The 20973-nt window shown below is 48.9% G+C and overlaps 1 protein-coding gene across 13 annotated transcripts in view; it reads left to right on the forward strand.

The window, feature by feature from the left end:
• NCAM1 (neural cell adhesion molecule 1) overlaps window positions 1–20973 on the forward strand; it is an 86060-nt gene that overhangs the window by 25016 nt on the left and 40071 nt on the right. For all 13 annotated transcript variants that reach the window (XM_032133581.1, XM_032133583.1, XM_032133584.1 and 10 more), the window contains exons 2-7: window positions 17243–17317; window positions 17480–17698; window positions 18362–18505; window positions 19213–19350; window positions 19752–19869; window positions 20554–20723. In XM_032133581.1, the coding sequence (XP_031989472.1) occupies window positions 17243–17317; window positions 17480–17698; window positions 18362–18505; window positions 19213–19350; window positions 19752–19869; window positions 20554–20723 (864 nt within the window). The remainder of the gene's footprint in view (window positions 1–17242; window positions 17318–17479; window positions 17699–18361; window positions 18506–19212; window positions 19351–19751; window positions 19870–20553; window positions 20724–20973) is intronic.

Here is a 20973-nt window from a genome sequence, read left to right on the forward strand (position 1 = left end):
TTCCCCCCTCAATTTCATCCATTAATTGGCTGTAAATGTCCAGCTTTTATTTTAATGCTCTCTCCACTTATTCCTGATGTGTCACTTGGCTGTGGGGTTTGAAATAATTTCTCTCAGCTCCCACCTAAAGCCCCTGGCTTTGGGATTGTTGTGCTCCAAAAGCTTTTTTCAAGGCAATTTCAGTGGTTCTTGGAGAATGGGGCTCGGATCTTGGGGAAATTCCAGCTTGGATCAGCTCCTGCTCACATCTGACCTTCCAGGGAGCTGTCAATGAAGTGATGGGAAGCTCAGGATGAAGTGTCAGGAGATGCAGGAGTCACTGGTGAGGATTTTGGGTGGCATTCCCCAGTTTACCACTGACATTCCCATGGGAATTTCCACCGTAGTTTCACCAAGGCAGGATCTGCAGTGCTGTAAAATCCACTATAAAATATCTGGGGATGAGAGGAGACAATAACCAGCAGGAGAAGATGCTCCAGAAGTGTGGGATGGAGCCTTTGACTCCTCATTTATCAGGTGGGGTGATGTATTTTAGCTGTTGATCCGTGGCACTGGTGATGGTGGGATCTGCAGGAATGATGAGGACAGGGTAACTCCTGATTCCTGCTTTTTTCTGCTCCTCCCAAGTTCTTGTGGCTTCAAAGGTGCAGCAGAGCCCTTTGGAGGAGCTCTTTGCTGCTGAAATGGTGCAGATGAAATGGTTCCTCGTGTGTGCTAATAGGTTAATTGTCACTTGTAGCTCTTCTTGATTTTCAGCCTCTTTATCCTCTGAAAGGTGATAAAATAAGGCCAAAAAATCCAGCGGCATTTTCCTTTCTAAGCCTCCTTTCTCCAGGCTTCTGAAATGTATTTATGCACAGGGCTCCCTCCTAACAAAGGCCTCTTTGAGGGTCCTGTGGTCGTCTAACATTCCCTCCTTTCACATGAAATTAAGGGCTGTGATTTACTGCAGTGACCTGAGTGCCTGAGTGCTCTCATTTACAGCCAGCTTGGTTTTTTTTTGGTTTTTTTTTCCCCCTTTCCCCCCCCTTTTTTTTTCTTCCCCCCCCCCCCCCCCTTTTTTTTTCCTTTTTGTTTTTCCTTTTTTTTTTTCGAGGGGAGAATGTTTTCTGTGCCTCCCGTGGGTGCTTCAGTTCTGCAAACATCCCGCTGGCTGGGTGAGGGCTGGGCTGGTGTCACACAGCTCCCAGTGCTGCAGTCCCTGGGCTGGGTGGCTTTGCTTTGCCTCTTGCAGTTTTTTCCCCTGGCTTTTCATCCAGAGAAGAAAGGGCACAGATTTATTTATTTTAATTAACCAATGCATCGATTTCTTTTAGATTTTCTTAGGTGCTGGTGGAGGGCATGGAGTGGCGAGGCTTGGGGACAGTCTGTCACAACTTGCTGCTCAGCATTCTTAGGAAATAATCATTTTTCATCCCAAAATTCAGGCTGTTTGTCCCAGCTCCATTCCCTAAACCATTCCTGTTACCATGGCAGAGATACTCAGAAGCCCAGAGCTGGTTTAGACCTTCATCCACCCAGACAAGGGATGTGCAGCTTGCTGTCCCCACAGCTCCATCCTTCCCCTGAGCATTTTTGAGGTGCACCTGCTGTCCCTGGCTCTTTGCAGTAATTTTGGACAGATCCTGGTGGAATTTATGGTGGAGTTAAACAGAGCACGTTCAGATTTTTCACTTTGCAGCCAGAGATTTTTTGATAAAATAACAGGTATTTTCAGGGCGTTTCATAGAGAATGTTGTTTAAATCAAGGGGGCCGTGCAATTCTTTCCTTGTACTGAAAAAAACCCTACAAAACCCCATTATTTTTTGTAAGGATGCTGTTTAAGCGCAGAAGAAACCCTGCAATGCAGATGGTGCCCAAAAGCACCAAGTATAGCACAAGATTTGGCTTCTTCTGTAAGACTTGTTAACTAAAACACATATTGGATCCTGTTGGGCTTCTTGCAGAAAAATCTGATTTCCTAGGTGGATTTGGCAGGAAGTTTGTAGGGTATCACACAATATGGGGCTTCTTCCACCCCTGCTGCCACCTCCTCCCCTCACAGCGTTGCTCCCAAAATTGTTGTTGCTGTGGAAAGCCCAGGAATCTTTCTCACTCGAAATATTTTATTCTGTGTTGTTGTAAGGGGAGAGTGAGGCTGTCAGGGCTGCCCGGTGGCGTTTGGAGTTTCCTTTTTTTCCCTGTTTCTTTCCTTCTGTGGGATCTGCCTTTTCCGTGGCAGGTGGAGGAGGAGGAAGGCCAGGCTGCTACCAGTCCCCAGTGAGAATGTGATAGAGAATTCCATTAAAGCCTTGGTTAATTGGTCTGCACTGATCAGTCTGGGTTTGAGGCACTCCATAGGTGCCTCTCCCGGGAGCTGTTTTGTTGCAGGAAGGATAAATCCAGCTCAGGACAGGGACTTGCACAAGAAGAAAAGTGCTGCCTGGAAAAAAGGCCAAAACTGGAATGGGGAAAAAGGAATTTATTCCTTTCCTTTAATCATGCTCGAGTTTATGTTGGATGCAGCTTTCAGCCCTGAGTGTGACATTGCTTTGCTGATATTTTATCCTGCCTTTCGCCAGATCAGCTCTAAAAGAAAAGGTGAAAATGCAGGTTTTTTGCAGAATCTTGGTGAAACGTGGTGGGTCAGGACAGAGGCAGCACAGGGGGCTGCCTGAAAATGTCTCTCCGGCTTGTTCCTGTTTATTATGCTTGGCATGCAGCACAAACTCACGGAAAAGTGCTGGAATTACCCTTGGCAGTGAAATTCTTCTGCTTAGCGTGGTCTGAAGCGCTTGCCTTTGTTTTAAAGAAGTTTTTCCACTCCAGCTTTCAGTGTGGTGCTCCTTTGGATGTGGCATTGCAGTTGCATTGCTCTGTCATCCTCTGTCTCCTTTTCTTCCTCTTATTTTTATCTGTCCTTGTCTGTCTTGTCCTTCACTCCAGCAGAAACAAAACGCCCTTTGTGGCTGTAAACCCGGCGTGCCAAATACTTGGAATAACTGTAGCACTGCACGGGTGAATGTAAAACATAAAAGCGCCAGTAAATTCCTTTTAATGCCATCCTATAACAACAAGAATTCCCATTTTAATAACTGGGGCAGTGGAAGGGCTGACCTCGTTGTTTGATGCAACCATTAACTTGCTTGGCTGGGTTCAAAGATTGTGTGTTTAACTCTGCAGCCATTTAGTGTTAATGATGCTGCATTCATTAACATCCCAATGAGAGCGCTTTGCTCCTCTTCCTGGGGCAGATTACTCGGTTACCTGAGTCCCTGCTTCAATCCAGGCTGGAATTGAGCTGTTTTACTGCCTTTGTTGTGCCCTGGGGAGGGAAGGACACTGGGAGCGAGCGGATCAGGCACTGCTGGGGCTGCACTTTGCACTCGCTGTCTGCCCCACACACAGCTGAATAAATCATTTGGTGTTATCTTAGCTGTACAAGGTGGCACAGAAGATTCTGTGAAGGTTTTGTGTCATTTCCAGCTAAATTTCCTGGGTTTACCTCCTTTGTCCTGGTTTTACCTCCTTTGTGAGAATTCCCTTCACTCATTCCTACGCTCTGCTTTGCTGGTGGTTGGGGTTGTTACGTGGAATTATTTTGAGCCTAACAGATTTCTCTGCACTACCTTTTCTCCTTAGAGATGAAAGAACACAGACCATAAATGAGGGAAGATTAAAAAGATTAATGATTTGATGGATAATTTCAAAAGAAAGAGACTGGTCTTCATGAACCACTTTGAATTTGGGCCACTTGTAGTTCATAGCAGGGAGATGTGGAGTGAAAATGAAGCAGCACAGATCTGTAAACTCTCAGAACATAACTGCACCTCCTGCTCCATATTCCTGATTTTTCTGGGGGATCCAGGTGATTTCCAGAGGCTGCAGCAAAGCTTTGCTGTACACCTGAAGTAGTGTTGGGGCAGCGTGAGCAGCCTCCAAGGGTTTGGGTTAGTGATTTGTGTGTATGGAAAACATCCAGCAGGGCTTGTTCCTGGGATCCAGCTCCATTCTTTATCTGGGAATTGGGCATCCTGCTGCCAGGGCTGGGCTGTGCCCACCTCCCAGCAGCTGCCAGGCACAGCCTCTGCCGTGCAAGTGGGTCAGGTATTATCCAGCTCCTCCTTTGCTCCTCACTGGGCTGTGCTGGACATGTCTGTGTGGAAATCCGAGCTGGCAGCTGTCCACGGGGATCCCGGATTAGAGTCTGGAGCACCAGGCCATTGTTGGAAAGGCAGCTCCTACCCCTGAGCAGGGTGTCAGAGGAGCCAGTGCATCTGTTCCCATGGCAGGGCCTTCATTCTTGGGGATATCTTTCAGTGTGTGACATCTGCAGGAACGCTGGAGACCCTGATGCTGAGCGAGAAGTGGAAAATAACCCTAAGAGGGCTGGGAAAGGGATTTCCTGTTCCATTTGTACATTCCATTTGAAGGCCTGTACAACTGGGAGCTGGCAGTCTGCGAATCTGGGGTGAAAATCATGGAATTGATGAATGGTTTGGGCTGGAAGGGACCCTAAATCCCATCCAGTGTCACCTCTGCCATGGGCAGGGACACCATCCCCTATCCCAGGGTGCTCCAAGCCCCATCCAGCTTGGCCTTGGGCACTGCCAGGGATGCTTTTTTTGAATGCTCTCCGTGTGGGTACAGGAAAGAAAAGGCTTCAAACCCAAAACCACCACTTGGTAATGACGAGTTAGTGACCAAGTCTTATTTGTTTGGAAGAACTGGGGTAATTTTGCTGTCAGGAAATTAGAAGGCATTTTGGTGGGTTGCGGGGTGGTACAAAGAAATGCTGGAACTCTCTGAGTGGGATCTGGAGAGTGGAGCAAGGGCCTCTCCTACATTTCTGATCCCAGCAAAAAGAGTGAAGGGGCAGATCCAGCGGGGAAGGTGGTGCTGAATTGCATCTGGGCTGGGCTGGGTTGGGTTTCCTCCCTTTTTTACCTGAGATTGCAAATGTAGATTTGTTTCCAGTGTTCCACAGGAATCTGCTGTGGCGCTTTTGGGATCACCATGCCCCAAATGAGGCCATTATTTAGAGAGGATTTGCTGTTAGTGCCAGCTCTGCCTCCTGCTTTGGAAACTCCTGGTTTGGGTTTTCATTTTGGACTGACCCAAGCAGAACAGAAGCAATTTAGGATGAGTGGACAAGGTTTTCTTTCCCATCCAATGGCTCTGGGATAAGGAATGCTGATTATTTTACCTCTCTGGTCTGCATTGTGTTCGTGCTTCTTGCAGCCTGCCCAAGCTGCTTTTTTCTCCTGGGGAGGGGCCACGTTCATGGGATTTCATTGTGGGATCCAGGAATACAGTGTGGCTCAAAATAAACCCCTCCACGCTTGGACAGAGCTTCCCAGCCTCACTGTGGTCTTCATTCCAGCAGAGCAAGCAGTTGTTAGTGGCAGGAGAAATCTCTCCCAGAGATGCAGAAATAGCAGTGTCAGAGCTGGGCAGCTGTGGGGGGAACTCGAGCGGGCACGGGGCAGGGGCCCCATCTGTTCCTGGTAAAAAACGTAGGGAGAGAAAGTACAGAAAAGTGGAGGGCTGGGAGGTGGCTGCTGCCTCCTTCCCCTGCTCCTTTTCTGCATCTTCCCAGAACCTCAGAATATCCTGAGCAAGGATCAGTAAAATCCAGCTCCTGGCCCTGCACAGATACCCCAAATCCCCCCCCAGCAGAGAGGGGGCTTTGGGCAGCATCTCCCAGCACAGGCTCCAGCCTGGTTCTCCACGTGAAATTCCTGATGCACCCTGAGATACCCGAGCAGATCACGGGGGAGTTCTGCTTCACTGGAACTGTTGTCACCTCTAGAGAAGTTCAGAAATGATGTGGTGTAATTTAAGGCAGTAGATCACGAGATATTTTTAGGAAGAGTTTGAAGCTGTGCTTTGCGTTGCTTTCCTGTGAAAGTCACAGAGCGGAGGGGTGAAAAACGTGTCAGTTTTTCTGGATTTGTGACACAAAACCCATACTATAACTGGGATTATTTGAGTGGAACCAACTCATGGATGGGAGGTGGTTGAGCTGGAAGTTTGTGGACCTTGATGTCTTCCAGGCATTCTGATGGAAGTGGCCATCTCAAACCTGTTGCTTTTAATGGGAGAAAATTAATATTGCTTTTCCATTTGCTAAACTGGCTTTGATGTCAGTTCTTTCTTCCTCATAGGGCATCCTGGAAAATGGGACCATAAAGTCCTTTTTGCCCTTCCATGGCCATTAACCTTGTGTTGTGTGACTGAGTCTGAGCCCTTTCTGAATTGGAGTGGAAAATGCGCCTGTCCTTGGGTGCAGTGATGATTCCTGGTGCTGGGTGGGTAATGGATGGCTCGAGTTTGTGCTTGGATTTTTGGAGATCTTAATTTGAATGAAAGAGGGCAGGGTCGGAATCATATGTTGTGAGTGCCTGACTTGTAGGCACAAGGAAATTTGGTTTAATTTGACTGAAATAAAGGCAATTTCTTGGCTGTCCTGACGTATCAGAATCCAGATTATCCACAATGAATATTGGGGCTGAACGAAGCCATTCCTGGCAGGTTTTGCCTTCATTCCTTCCCGGATCCTTTGAAGGAGCAGATAAGCAGAGTGGTGCTTTCTGACCTTAAAATATATGGTTTAGGAGGGGAATAAAAACCCCTCCACGTGTAATTCAGGAAACTGGCAGGAATCCCAGTTTTCATGGACTTTACAAAGGATTATTTCATGTGCTTGGTGGGCAGGGGATGAAGGGAGGATGTCTGAAGACATGTTTTCCTTTCCTTTTCTATAAGGAATGTTCAGTTCTCCACTTTTATTGCCACTAAAGAATGTCAGGGACATTGCTCATTCTCTCAAGATTTTCTCCTGCAGCCTAGATCTGTTCTTTGTTCTTCCTGGCCTTACTTGCCCCAGTTTCCACCAGCGTTCTGTTTATTATAACCCAGAAAACCTGCATTTACCTTTTACTGTTCATTCAGTCAAATAAACTCAGTTTTTGATTTGTGCAGGATTTTTTTCCTGGTCTTTGTTGATAAGGCAGGGGTTTTATAGCCAAGTTTTCTCAGGGAAAAGGTGACATCCTGAACTCTGTTTTTTGGGAGATGGTGAGAAAAGGACCTTGCAAATAACCAAAGGGCTGTAGATATTGAGGAATGTATTTAATTTATTGGAAATTTCCTATTTATTGTTTATTATTTAATGGCAGTTGTTGGGAAGAAGGTGTTCCCGTTTTATCCATGCTCTTCAGCACATCCAGAACCTTCTGCCATGGCTGGTTTCATGCTGCCTGTCCACACATTTGTTGATGGGCGATGTTGTATTGTCCCAAATTAAGTTTTGTACTGAACAAATTCCTTTCTTCAGCCTGAAATGATGGGTGGAGTTTGCCACGTGTTAATTTTCCCTCGTGTTCCTGGTTCTTTGGTTGGGAAATGTGGGGCTGGGACTTGGGATAGAAAAACAAATAATGGCTGGCGGAGGTGGAGATAAAAGCAGGATACTGTATCTGGGACATTGAGACAGTTGTGCATCTCACTGCTCCCTGGGGATGGTTTAAAGTAAAGAGCAATTAAAGATGGTGATTCCAGGAGGGTTTCAGTGGTGCAGGAGTTGTGCTATTTTCAGGCATGGCCGTGCAGCCACACTTGGGTTTGTCCTTTCAGCACAGCCTCTGCATCGATCTCTGCTCTGTGTCTGCGTTTGGGTTTTGTCATTTCGAGGGCGTTTTCATCCTGCTGCTACTCTCAGAGGACATTTCTCTCACTCCTGCTGCCTTTCGTGGCTGTTGTTCTGTATTCCAGAGCGGTGCTGCTCTTCTTGTGCTGTCCCTTCACACCCTGGAGAGGAGCAGGGAGTGTGGGAGCGGAGGAATCCAGCAGGAAGACTCAGGTGGTTTAAAGGTCTTTGCCCTCACAGATCACTGAGCATCTCTTTCCCCTCCTGCTCCCTTTCAGTGTGTAGTTCCTACATTATAATTGCAATAAAAACATTGTAAGTAGCAGGAAAAGGGGGTAAACCTGACTGCACCAGAGCCCTGTTGTTAACAGCGGTCAAACACACCAGAGTTTAAAATCATCTCGAGATTTTGGGACTTGCAGAAGTTATCCCAGAATATCCTGAATTGGAAGGGACTCAGAAAGATCACCAAGTCCAACCCCTGGCCCTGCAGGACCCCCCAGCAATCCCACCCTGTGCCTGGCAGTGTTGTTCTTGCCAGAATTCAGGAAATCCATGTGTAGAATTAAGGAAATTCATGTACACAAGGCAGCTGTAGAAGACATAAATCCTCAGGCCTCACAGAGCACTCCCAGCCATTAGCAAATAGGGGTCAGGTGGAGTCTGTCCCTGGATATTCATTATCCCGGGGATTAACCTTGCCTGCTTCTATTTCCAAAGCTGCTCCTGCCCGTGGTTGCATCCAGGTATTGCCCCTGGCTCATCCCTGCCCTGGAGGTGGCACCGAGCAGGGGCCTGGTGCAAAATGCTCTTTACACTGCAGACAAAGCAGCCCCTCCCCTAAAAGGCTTAGCTGCAGTTCCAGGCTGGGTAATCCCCAGTGACAGTGCCTATTTAGGGAGCACATCTCAATAAAAGGTCTGGGATCCGAGGGTGCAGAGCAGGCACCAAGAATCTCCAGACATGAGGTGTTAGTGCTCAGTATTGGGCCATTTGTACATCTAAATGAGGGTCTGGGGGTTGAGGTTTTTCATGGAGCCTGAGAGAGAAAAACTTCTTTAGAGAAATCCTGCCTTGGACCCCTAATTTATGCCCCAGTATTCCAAAAGTCATGGTTACCACTCTAGTGTTCAGCTCTTTCTGTTTAATTGTAGTGCCACTGATTTCAAGCTTTTTCTGACAGCAGTTGGATCAAAGTGTTCTGATAGCTCCTTCCTGTGAGGAGAAGTTCTGGAGAAGACGGAAAAAATGGGTGTACAGCAGAGTGCAAAGCTGAGAGAAGAGCAGAGTGCTGGATTGATGTGTGTGGCTTGCCCAGGCTGGTTTTGCTTCCCTGGGGTTATAGATTTGTGCTTTCATTTTGGTCATTAAGTTTGGTGGAGTCGCAGTGGTTTTAGCACAGATTAAAAGCCTTTATGGATTTAATACAAGGCAGCCTCTTGGTCATGGCAGTGATGAGCTGTGGCTTAGGCTGTGTTCTCCGAATTTACAGCCTGCACCCGGTATTTTCCTCCTGGAGGGTTCCTCTTGATGGGTATTTTCTGTGTGCAGCATAAATTAAACATGCTGAGCACGTGGTGCCTGAGGCCACTGCTCTGACTTCGGTCAAACCCAGAGAGACCAATGCACCGAGGAGATGGAAATCAGAATATGGCACTGAAGGAATAAAGGAACCAACTCTGAGGCGTATTTGTGCCCTGTGTGTTTGGATCTGTGTGGAGAAGATGAATCTCTGTGTGTGCCTTCTTCACATTATTGGGGTTTTTTCAGAGATCTGTTCCAAAAGCAGTGTCACAGGAAGCAGCCAGCAGCAGCAGCAGGAGTCTGGTTCTCTTTCATTCAATTGTCCCTACATCTTGTATTTTACTGCCTAAGGAGAGGTGTGAAAATCCAGCTGTGTTTGGAGTGCACTGGAGGTTTTCTTGGAGTAAATTCTTGCAAGTGTTGGAGTAAGTTATTGCAAAGAGTGTCTTGCTTGTAGAGGCCAAGAGAGGTTCAGGGCTGAACTCTTTGACAGTTCTCTTAATTTTGGAGCACAAACGCTCAGCTGAAATGTTCTTTGTCTGCCTTGCATAACTTATGAGTTGCAGTGATTAAATGTCTTGTGTTTGCAGGGCTGAATTCTCCCTGGGTTTCCTGGAGACTTCCCAGAGGACAGTGGATGAAACGTTTTCTTGGCTCCTGGCAATTTGGGGAGTGTTTATCCTGTCAGTCACAGCTGATGCTTAAGGCCTTTGGATACCCTGGCTGGGTTCAGATTCTTTTTGTTTCTTCCCTGGCATCACCCATTTTTGAGCTTCTGGAGCTGTAGATGATGTCTGAATTTGGGTTTGTGTAAACTGTTCCTGTTCTGTGCCTTGGAGTGGCTGAGTGAGGAGGGGCTCTGATTTATTGCCTTTACCTTGGCTTTATCCTGCCAGTCAGAGAGTTAAAACAGTGGTGAGCAGCGGAGAGCAGTAAACAAGCTCAATTCTCTCTTGCCTGAAGGGATTTTTGGTTCCTCTCTTGCTGAGCAAATAGGGCAGTGTATTAGCATGTTATTCTTCCCAGACTTTTGCCTTCTGTTTTCATTATGTTAATATTTGGGTTTTTATTCAGTGGAGGCTATTAATGGTTCTAATAGTCCTGATGATACTCTGGAGGTTCTGTCAGTGTGGTGGTTGCAAAAGGTTTTGCAGTTAACACACTTGAAATGTTACCCACAAATTACAGTGGTATTTCCAGAGGCACTGATGTTTTTAGCAAGCCCCCAAATTCCCAGAAACATCTTCACAGTCTGCCCTGTGGCAGTGCTTTGGCCATGGACTGAGATGGTTTTCTTCATCATCACCGAAGGCTTGTCTAAAAACCGATAAAAATTATAAATACTGACATGTGCTCTTGTTCTTTTGCCTCCTTGTGGTGCCTTCTGCTCTTCCCGTGTGGCTTTATTTAGTGAAGCAGCCTTCCCATGTTTTTAGTGTTAATTAATTTATTAATGACATTTCTTCTTCATCTAATGTAGCAAGTTAAAATGAGGCTGTTTAATCTTAGGTTGTGAGGCAGCATTGGTAATTCCTGTTCCTTACAGAGGAGTCAGGCTAAGCCTGTGATTTTCAGCTCAGTCTAAACTATGCAGTGATACTCAGCTACCACAGAAATCCCAGGTCCCACCACATATGAAAGATTAATTGACACATTAAATAAAGTATTGATTTCTGACACTTCACACTTGGCAGAAGATGGCTCCAGATATGGATTTAAACTACTAAAATCTGTAGCAGTCTCTCCAAAGCACGTTTGTGAGCCACGATTCATGATATGCTGTAAGTCTCTGAAATGCAGGTGGAGTATTTGGTGTTTTCCCACTGCCAGAGGGCAGGGTTGGATGGGATATTGGGAATAAATCCTTCCCTGGGAGTGTGGGGAGGACCTGGCACGGCTGCCACGAGAAGCTGTGGCTGCCCCATCCCTGGAAGTGTTTTCTCTCCTCTTCCTTTTAACTGAAACAGAAGAGAGGAATTTATTTTCCTCCTGAGAGTTCCAGTATGAACCTGTGATAGGCAAAGGGAGAAATTATTCTGCAATATGGGATGGAATGAATGAGCTGGACCTGGAATGTGCCTTCCTCGAGTGAATCTGGTAACTGCAGGGAATGTTACACTGGAGTTAATAATTTCTGTGGAGCAAATACTGAATTTCAGGCTTTGCAGCTGGTTCAGCTTTAACCATTGCTAAAAACACCTCCCCCGAACTAAATCACCACATAAAAAAGGCTGGGGAAGAATTCTTTTCAACACTTCAAGCTCAAATCTCAGGCTAGAAACACTCCTAGGGCTGACTGATGGGCTGTGGGGGAAATGGAGCTTGCAGGGAGTAGGGATTGCTTCCTTTGAGGAATTCCAGGGAGCTCCCTGGAGCCTCGGGGTTGTAGCTACTCCTGCCTTACAAATGCAGTAATTCTGTGTTCCCCTGAAGGATGCAGTTTGTGCTGTTCAGCACACTGCCAAGACAAACTGGCTGCAGCAAGATTAGGCTTGAATCCTGAGCTTTTACAAATCCTGTTTTTCTCATCTTCTCCGGGCTCTTCCCACAATTCAGTGTCACCCACCAAAATTTCTCTTCCGGCAGAAGATTGTAACTTGCTTGGGTTTTAATTAAAATTCTCCATACTTTGATTTAATGGCTCCATAAAGCATCCTGGCTTGCCCTGCCTCAGGTAAATGAAAATATTTGCTGTGGTAAATAGGACTATTAGTTTTATGATCCATAGCAATAAAAAGCTTTTATCAAGACTGTCATCAAAAGAGGCATATAATTGTGTTCCATGTAAAACTACAGAGAAGTCTGAGAAGTTTTACTGCGATTCATAAATTTCTGTAGGAAGAGGTGTTAACAGTGTCATTTTTTTGTGTGCCTTGTGGTCATTTAAAAATTAAAAGCGCTTGTGAGCAGATCTTGTACGTAGAAAGGATGGGGTCACAACGTGGACATAATAGGAATTATTCCCTTTTCCCTGCACAGATTCCCTGCATCAGCTTGGACATGTCACTTTGTTCAGAAGCAGAATAATTCTGACTGAAACGCAGCAGAGGAGAAAGCTCTCTGAATTCCCTGGCTGTGTTTTCGTGGTGCCACAGCTGCCTGGGCCCCTGATTTCAGCTGTATAGCCAAGCACATCTTTCCCTGGCATGGTGCAGTGTGAAATAGTCCACAGGCATCTGCAGGAGGGCAGAGATGGATGGGTGGAGTTGGATTTGGGCTGCGAGAGCCCCCCTGTCCCTTGGAGGGTGTGTTGGGTGAGACCCCCAGGGCAGGCAGGTTCCTCACTGCCCAGGTTGTGCTGCTTTATAGAATAATTCGAATTCTGTTTGGTTTAAAAGTGAGCAGCATCTGGTTTTCTTACAGCAGTGAGTGAATTACCCTGCTCCCAGCCCCAGCATCCACCAGCTCCTACTGGAAATGGGGATTCTCATCCCCCAAATCCACCTTGGACCTGCTCTGGGGGTACCACATCCTCCAGCTGTGGGCAGAACAGACAGAAGGGTGGCTGGAGTCGGAGCCAGAGCTCTGCCAGGACCAGAGCTCCCCTGGCTCTGGGATGCTGTGCCAGAGCTGAGTCCTTCCCCAAACCCCTGTGGGTTTGGAACTGGGGCTGGGATGCTGCAGGGCAGGGCAGGGGATGCTCCCTCTGTGCCTGCTGGCACATCATGGGGTGTTTAGGAGCAGGGTGAGGAGCATCCCTCACATCCAGGGCCACCAGCTGGGGTTTGGTGTGTTTATTTCGGGATGCTCCTCCCCTAAAGGTGGCTTGGGTCACATCTTTCTCCCGTGTTCTGTTGTGGCACCGTGCTGAGCTGCTGCTCCCTCCCCGCATCTCCACGATCTGATATTCCCCAAAGGAATCAGCAATCCCCTCCTCCAATTCCTGGCAGATTTAGGGAGTGGTTGCCATGGCGACGGGGGAGGAATTGGATCTGCAGCCCAGCTGGGATCAATCCCAGCTGCTGCCTCCTCCTCCTGAGCAGTCAGCGTATTTTTAATAAAGTGACCGTGTACAGGAGCCTTGTCTTTGTCTTGTTAAGCCTTTGTTGTGTACTAAATCCTGAGGGCTTTCACCATAATCTGCTTCGCTCACAAGCTTTATAAATCCCGCCCTTACTCCACGGGCTGTGGCCATGAGATCCAGGAGATATTTCTTTCCTGATGGTTTTTATTTCTGGAATTATTTTAATTGGTGAATCGTTGCTAGAAATGAAGGAAATCAAAGGTGCAGCCTGTGGGAAGGGAACCGAGGGTTCAGTCACAGCTGAATCCATCCATGCTGTGCTTTATTTGCCCAAATATTCTTGATGGCTTTTTGATGTTGCATTTTCTCTGGGCTTCGCTCACGTGTTGTGGCAGTGCATCGTTACCTGGGTTACCCGTGACAGGAGCACAGGCATTCCTGCCCCTGGAGACACCTGCCAAGGCAAACCCCATCCAGGTTCCCTGCCTGGGGTCACGGTGAGAGTGGAGTCTGGCAGGAAGAGCCCTTAGAACTGAGTTTAGCCCTTGATGGGGCTCCAGAGGTAACAACCCAGGAGCTGCAGTGTGGATGCATCACTGGGGGTCCGAGTCTGGAATGACCCCAGTGCTGGACTGAGGTGAGGCCAAAAGGACTGGGATCCTTATTTACTTCCGAGGCTCAAATGGGGACCTTTTGGGGTCAGTGGTGAAGTGATGGGGGCTGTAAAGCAGCAATGGTTTTGTGGGAAGGAAAGGATGTGAGGGGATGGACTCCCATTTATCTGAGGGAATAGAACCTCATGGGAAATCTGTAACTGAGTGTATTCAGTGTTCCAAGACATTGCTTTTGTGGAGCCAGACACACCTTCCAGAGCAGGGCGAGCATCAATATTCCTGTTTCTGGAGCGTCTGCTTTGGAATTTGGGCAGGCACAAACCCAATACCATCAATTACCCCACTTTTCTGTGCTGCCCCTGGCACTTTATTTACTGCCCAGGTACAGCCTCCTGCCCTAACCTCAGCCTCAGCCCAGCAGGGACACAGCCTCCCTGCCTATTACCAAAATCACAGCTTAATTTGAGCTCATTTCTTTTGTTGAGATGCAAAACTAATTATATTGAACTACAGATGAACAGGAAGTTGCATTAGCAAATTTGTTGGGTTTTTTGCTTTTGGGTTTTTTTTTTTTTCAATCAATGGGGAATTATTCAGCATTTTTTGGGGGTTGGGGAACTTTGTAACCAGATAAAAGATATGGAGGAGGGCAGAGCTATAAAAAGTGTTATTGTGTGATTATGAAGAGGCCTTTTAATGCAGTTATTATGTGATGCTAAAAAGGCCTTTATTGCTTGAAGTTGGAAGCAGAATACAAATGTGCTCACAGTGTCTATTAAATGAAGAGTGGAAAAAATAGTCCCCATTTCCCTGAACTGCGAAGCAAAAATAACGATTAAATAGTGATTAAAATCAGCAGTGCTGGCTTTGTTAGGCTGATCACAGCCTGAGCAATAGAGCTGAGCGAGTGGGGAGCGATTGTTTGTGTGAATCCAGGCACGGCCCATTGTTCTGCCGGCCCCGTTGGTCCAGGTGAGATGGCAGCAAATCGTTGTGCTGCTGGAGGCTGCCTCAGAAACCAGGGCTGAGCTCTCCCCGGTGTAAAATAAAGACAGATGAGCTGGAAGTGACTCATTCAGAGTCATTCAGAGGGATGCTTCCTTCTCCTGGCAGCTGAATTCCAGAAGTTACCTGCAGTTTCTGTGGCTGAAGCTGCTGGACAAACACAGCTGGGCTCTTCGGTGCCCGATTTCATCTCCAGGGATCTGTAGGACAAAGCCTTAAAAGTGTTTGCAAACACCCAGAGAACAAAACTCCGGGCTGGGCAACCCCATAGCTTGTCCAAAATCCTCCACAGAACCACCAGCAGAAGACTGGGAAAAAAAGCCCGGTAGAATTTCACTGCTCGGCGTCTCTGGCAGAACAGAAATGTTGGGATTTCTCAGAGTTCTGTGTCTGTAATAACTCCCCTGGGTGTGGCTGTGCACGGGTGAGCTCTGGGACCTCCCAATCCCAGTGGCAAAGGGAGGGAATTGGCTCTTGAGATCAACCTCAGGGCACCTGAGCATCCTGTTCTGGGCTGAACAAGCAGCAGGGTGCTGTGAAGTGGATTTGTTAATCCTGGAGGCCACAGTTCTGTCTCGTGGCGATTCCTGGGTTTGAAAAGTGCCTTTCTGGAGTTAGGATCAATGCCAGGAGGTTCCTCCTGTGCCTCCCTCACACTGGGAAGGGACTGTGCTGAGGTGCAGTGAAGGAATCGCTGCCCCTCTGCACAACCTTTGCAGAAATGCTGTTCTTTATTCCACTAATTATGGGATTTAATGATAATTTTGCAGCTGGGGGAGCAGAGGGAGCACTGACTGAATGAGGCAGAACCAGGGATGTCCTTCCTTCTCTCCTTTCTAAACCTCCAAGAAGTTTTGCCTTCCTGTGTCCCAGGGGTGGTTGCCAGGTTTCATTCTCTGAAAATCCACCCAGCGTTTCAATGCACAGAAGGAGCTGAGGCCTTGGAAATAAATACAGGAAAATCTGCGAGCTGGCTGTTGCTGCCTGGGCTCTGATCTCCAGTTGGCCCTTGTGGCTGTATTTGCAGTGAGATATTCCCTGGCTGTGTGATTTCCTCCCGTTCTGTGCAGCTGATGTGGCACAGACAGGCCTAAAAAAAGATGTAAGGTAGAGCCCAGATGCTGAATTCGGGGTGATGGAGAGTTCAGTGCTTTCCACGGAGCCTTTCTTCTCCATTCCGGCTGGAACAGAAATCACCTGAGGATGGAATGAAAGGCATTAACAACCCCAGCCTGTGCCACTGCCTTCGCAGCAGGCAGCAAACTCTCCTGAGTGCAGGAGAGAGCCAGGGCTGCATTTACAGAGTGGAGTGTGGGGGAAAAACGGGGATGAATTTCTGTTAGATCTCAATTAGCTCCGAGCCATTTCAGCAGCACCCCAGAGCTGAGCAGAAAGCAGCCTGCTGGCTGCTCTAAAAGCCCTTCCCTGGGCTGGTTTTCCAAGCTCCTTCCCGTTACTCAGGAGGTCCAGGGGTACTTTAATGTCCTTTTCTGAAATCCCTGCAGGACGTGCAGCCCTCCATGTGACCGTGGCCCAAACTGGAGCACTCAGCTCCTAAGCTCTGTTTCAAATTGAGTCTTGGCTGGGTTCTTGGTGTTTGGGGCTGTATCCCAGTGTTTTGGGCTGGAATACCAGCATTTATCAGTACAACCTGCTGAACTCCAGAGAGGGAAACCAGAAAAGTGCAGGGACCTTGTGCTGGGATTATCCTGGCTCCGATTATTGCTTCCAGTTTCTTTCTGGAGGGAAATGCTGTGTCAGGGTGGCTGTTGGCTAAAGAATGTGCTCAGAAAATCCTGATATTCCTGCCCTTTCCTAATGAGGGCAGGCAGTGCTCCTTCAGCTGTGGGAGCTCCGTACTTAGTGCCTATCCCCCAATCCATGTGTTTCCCCAGCACTTTAAGGAATGCTGCCATTGGCACACACAGCCAGGTTTTCATTCCTGAAGCAGTGCATGTTTCTTAAAACCCCAGGTGTGCTTGGCAGCTGAAATAATGCCTCTGTGGTCTGGAGGTAAAATTAGCTGCTGTGGGAGAGAGATTTGCAGATTTTCATGCACTACATGAAAACACAGAGGGTGTTTTCCAAAGAAAACCTATTTTGGCATCCTCAAATTCAACTTGACCCGGGCTTGTTAGGCCACAGATCTGCCTGGAATTAAGCTATAGCTGGAGGAGAGCCAGAATCCAATTACATTTTCTGCCTAATGGGTCATAATTTATGCAGCGAAGAAGGAGGCAGGGATGTTGCTGGGGGAAAAGGGCACTGGGCCTGCGTGGATGTGCACTGGGAAGGGCTGACGGTAAATGGGAATGGGGAGGGCAGGGGTGCTGTCCTTCCTCCCGTGTTTCAAACCTTCCTCTCTTGTTTCAAACCAGCAATTCAGATCAGAAAATAGGCATCATACTGGACTGTAATAAGGGATCTGTGGGGATTTTAAGGTTGGCAAAGCTTTTTTGCTGGAGATCACTGCTCCTGTCTAACTGTGCTCATTCCCTTCCCAGCCTCTCTCCAAGTGGACATTGTTCCAAGCCAGGGGGAGATCAGCGTTGGAGAATCCAAGTTCTTCTTATGTCAAGGTGTGTGGTGGCTGAGGGCACCTGGATTTAATGAGTTAAAAATGAAAGTACACCGGGCTGTGATGGTGTTTGCCGCCTGGGGTGGGTTAGAGCCCTTCAGCAGCGGGGTTTGTGAGCAGTGCAGAGCTGGGCTGGCTCACTGTGCTCTTTTCTCACCCCCAGTGGCAGGGGAGGCCAAGTTCAAGGACATCTCGTGGTTCTCCCCGAACGGGGAGAGGCTGACCCCGAACCAGCAGCGCATCTCGGTGGTGCGCAACGATGACTTCTCCTCCACCCTCACCATCTACAACGCCAACATCGACGACGCCGGCATCTACAAGTGTGTGGTCAGCAGCCTGGAGGAGGGCGATTCCGAGGCCACCGTCAACGTCAAGATTTTCCGTAAGGCAGCGCCTCCCAGGCTTTTTTCTTGCACGTTTATGAGGCAGGATTAGGGAGGAAACTGTTTCACCTTCCTAGGAAAAGGTTTGAAGGGGAAGGAGGGAGGGTGGAGGGAAAGGGGTGTTAAGAAGATGCAGCCTTCTCCTTTCTTGGTGTGGAGGGGTAAGTGGGAGTCAGGATGAATGGGATGGTCAGGGCTTTTCCAGCACCTCCACGGCTTAAATCCTTCTGAAAGACAGCAGAGCAAGGGCTGGAAGGAGAGGGTTCTGGTGCTTCTGGCAGGAGAAACAGAGAGAGGAGCTGTTGTGGGTGACAGACACCTCTAGTGTCGAGTAGAGTGGCCCACGCATTCAGAGGGTTTGTAATGAGCCCTCAGCTTGTCCAGCAGAGCCCTGGGAGCAGCTCCTCCCTCCCTGCAGGGAGGCCGAGCAGTGCCAAGCTCACATTTTCAGTGGGGGTTATTCAGAGTGGTGATCCGTGGGCACAGGCCTGGAAATGGGGGTGCTGTGGGCAGTGCACTCACTCAGACCTTTATCCTCCCCTGGGAACAAGGAGATTTCTGGGGGTTTGGGGGTTTCTGTGCTTCCCTCAGGCTGGAGGCAGGAGCACAGTGCCAGGTGTGCTGAGAAAGCTGCAGTGACCCTCTCCTTCCCTTGCTTCCAGAAAAGCTGATGTTCAAGAACGCTCCCACCCCTCAGGAATTCAAGGAAGGGGACGATGCTGTGATTGTGTGTGACGTGGTCAGCTCACTGCCCCCCACCATCATCTGGAAGCACAAAGGCAGGGATGTCATCCTAAAAAAGGATGGTAAGGTCTTGGTTCTTGTCCGTTCCAGGGTCAAACGTCTCCCATCTCCCATCAGGGCTCACACGCAAAATGCTGGTGGTCACAAGGGACAGGAGAAGCAGTTTGTGCCTGACACGAGGCCATGGGATGTGAATTTAATTCTTCCGGGTGCTGTGGTTTGGCAATGGCAGGGCAGTCGTGTTCCCACAGAAATGGCCATCAGGCTTTGGCACTGGAATCAGCCAGGGAATGCTGGAAAAGAACCAAAACAGATCAAAGAAGTGCCATCAGACAGAAAAGCTGAATGTTGTGACACCCTCCAGCTTTCCTGAGGAAAAGGGGCTGAAAGCTCCTTGCAAGAACTTTTCCCTCTCTTCCCAAGGGAGGCCCTGACTGCAGCTGAGCAGGTTCCCCACCCCTGGCACACAGGTAGTGAGGTTGGAGCTCTTGGGCAGGAGGGCTAAGTCCCAAACTGCTCGTTGCCGGATGTGATGCAGTGTAAACGTGTCTGTGTGAACATTTATCTGTTCATCTCTCAGAGCACTCCCACTGCACAGCACCAGAGCAGTTGGCTGCTCTGCATAGATGTTTCTTCCTTGGCAGAAGCAGCTCCAGCTACAGCAGCATCTCCAGTTAATGGTGGGGAGGGAGATTTTATTCCACCAAGCCCAGAAGGGGCGAAGAGAGGAGAACCTGGAGTGAGCTTCCCTTCCTTTTGTCTTTTGCAGTGCGGTTCATCGTCCTGTCCAACAACTACCTGCAGATCCGGGGCATAAAGAAGACAGATGAGGGCACCTACAGGTGTGAGGGGAGGATCCTGGCCCGTGGGGAGATCAACTTCAAAGACATCCAGGTCATCGTGAATGGTGAGGGGCTCAGGGCTCAGGGCTCAGAGCAGGGGCTGCAGCCTCAGATTCACAGCATCTGCTGTGTCCAGTAAAAATGTCCATGGAATCCAGTGAGTGTTTACCAGGAAAATTCAGGTGTTTACAGGAAAAAAACATGTCAAGAAACCTGAAGCTTAAGAGTGAGGAACTGAGCTTGGTGGCACTCACGAGGGGTTTTGGCCACCACACTGAGGTTTTTTGACCTTTCTCCACTGTGCTGATGGTTTTGGAGAGCTTGTGCCTCAAACCCATGGATCAAAGCCTGCAGGTGGTGGTGACAGGGTTTGGGTGACTGGTGGCTTCAGAGATGGACAGGGAGCCTCCCTCTCGCTCACACCTTCTGTCCCTTCCAACTCAGCCCTGGCTTTCCTCTCTTGCAGTCCCTCCCTCCGTGCGTGCCAGGCAGAGCACCATGAATGCCACTGCCAACCTCAGCCAGTCTGTCACCCTGGCCTGTGATGCCGACGGCTTTCCTGAGCCCACCGTGACGTGGACAAAGTAAGAAGCTGTGTGCAGTGTCCTGCTGGGGTGTGGATGATTCCCCAGGCCTGGAAAGCTGGGCTGGAGGGCAGGGAATGTTCTAACTGGGATATGAGTTGATTTTTCTCACAAGAATGGCCTCATGATGGGCTGAAGTCACCTTCTGCTGTGGGTTAGGCAGGGAGCACAGAGCCCACCCAGGGGGGTGGGGTGGGGAGGAGAATCAGAGGGTAGAAATCCTGGTGGTTGAGGTAAAAACAGTTTAATAAAGCAGAGCAAAACAAGGAATTCCTTCAGTGCTCCCCATCCCTCAGCCAGGTCAGCTGTGTCCCCTCCCAGCTTCCTGCGTTTCCCTGTCAGGCAGTGACTCACACTGCAGGGACGCTGTTCTTGGAGTTCCATAGCCTTTGGTGCAGGTTATGAGCACAAATTGACGTGGAAAAGCTGATGGCAGCTTGGAATGGTGCCTTGGTATGCAAGAAGCCACCCTCGGTGGGGTTACAGCTCTGTGGTGTGTCAGGGGCTGAGGGGTTCAGCTGCCAGGAGCCCTGAGGCAGGAGGAGTTGGGAACAGGCCACAAGCTGAGCTCTGGAGCCCGTGGGGAAGGGAGAAGGTGCTGATCCCTCTCAGCACGAGGAGCTGCAGTGCAATAATTGTGTGAACGAGCCTAAGCCAGCCTTGGATTGCTTCTGTGCCCCCCAGGGATGGAGAGCCCGTGGAGGAGGTGGAGGATGAGGACAAATACAGCTTCAACTACGATGGCTCCGAGCTGGTCATCCAGAAGGTGGACAAGAGCGACGAGGCCGAGTACATCTGCATCGCTGAGAACAAGGCTGGCGAGGCCGACGCCACCATCCACCTCAAAGTCTTTGGTAAACAGCCCCTGAGCACCCCCAGCAGCCCAGCTGGGTGCTGGTCACACCAGTGTGAGCTGGGAGCAACCTGCTGATCCCAGTTAACGCCTGCTGGGGCTGATCCCGAGCTGCTGCTCTGCCTGTGCACCTCTGCCACCGTGTGTGTGTGCGTGGGAAACTCAGCCCAGCTCCTCTCTGCTTCCCTCTGCTCAAACACGGGCAGGGCTGCTGGGATCAGACTCCCAGGCTGCTGGAAATACCTTCCAGG

This window comes from Corvus moneduloides, chromosome 25 (assembly GCF_009650955.1).
Source record: "Corvus moneduloides isolate bCorMon1 chromosome 25, bCorMon1.pri, whole genome shotgun sequence".
Classification (NCBI taxonomy): Eukaryota; Metazoa; Chordata; class Aves; order Passeriformes; family Corvidae; genus Corvus; species Corvus moneduloides.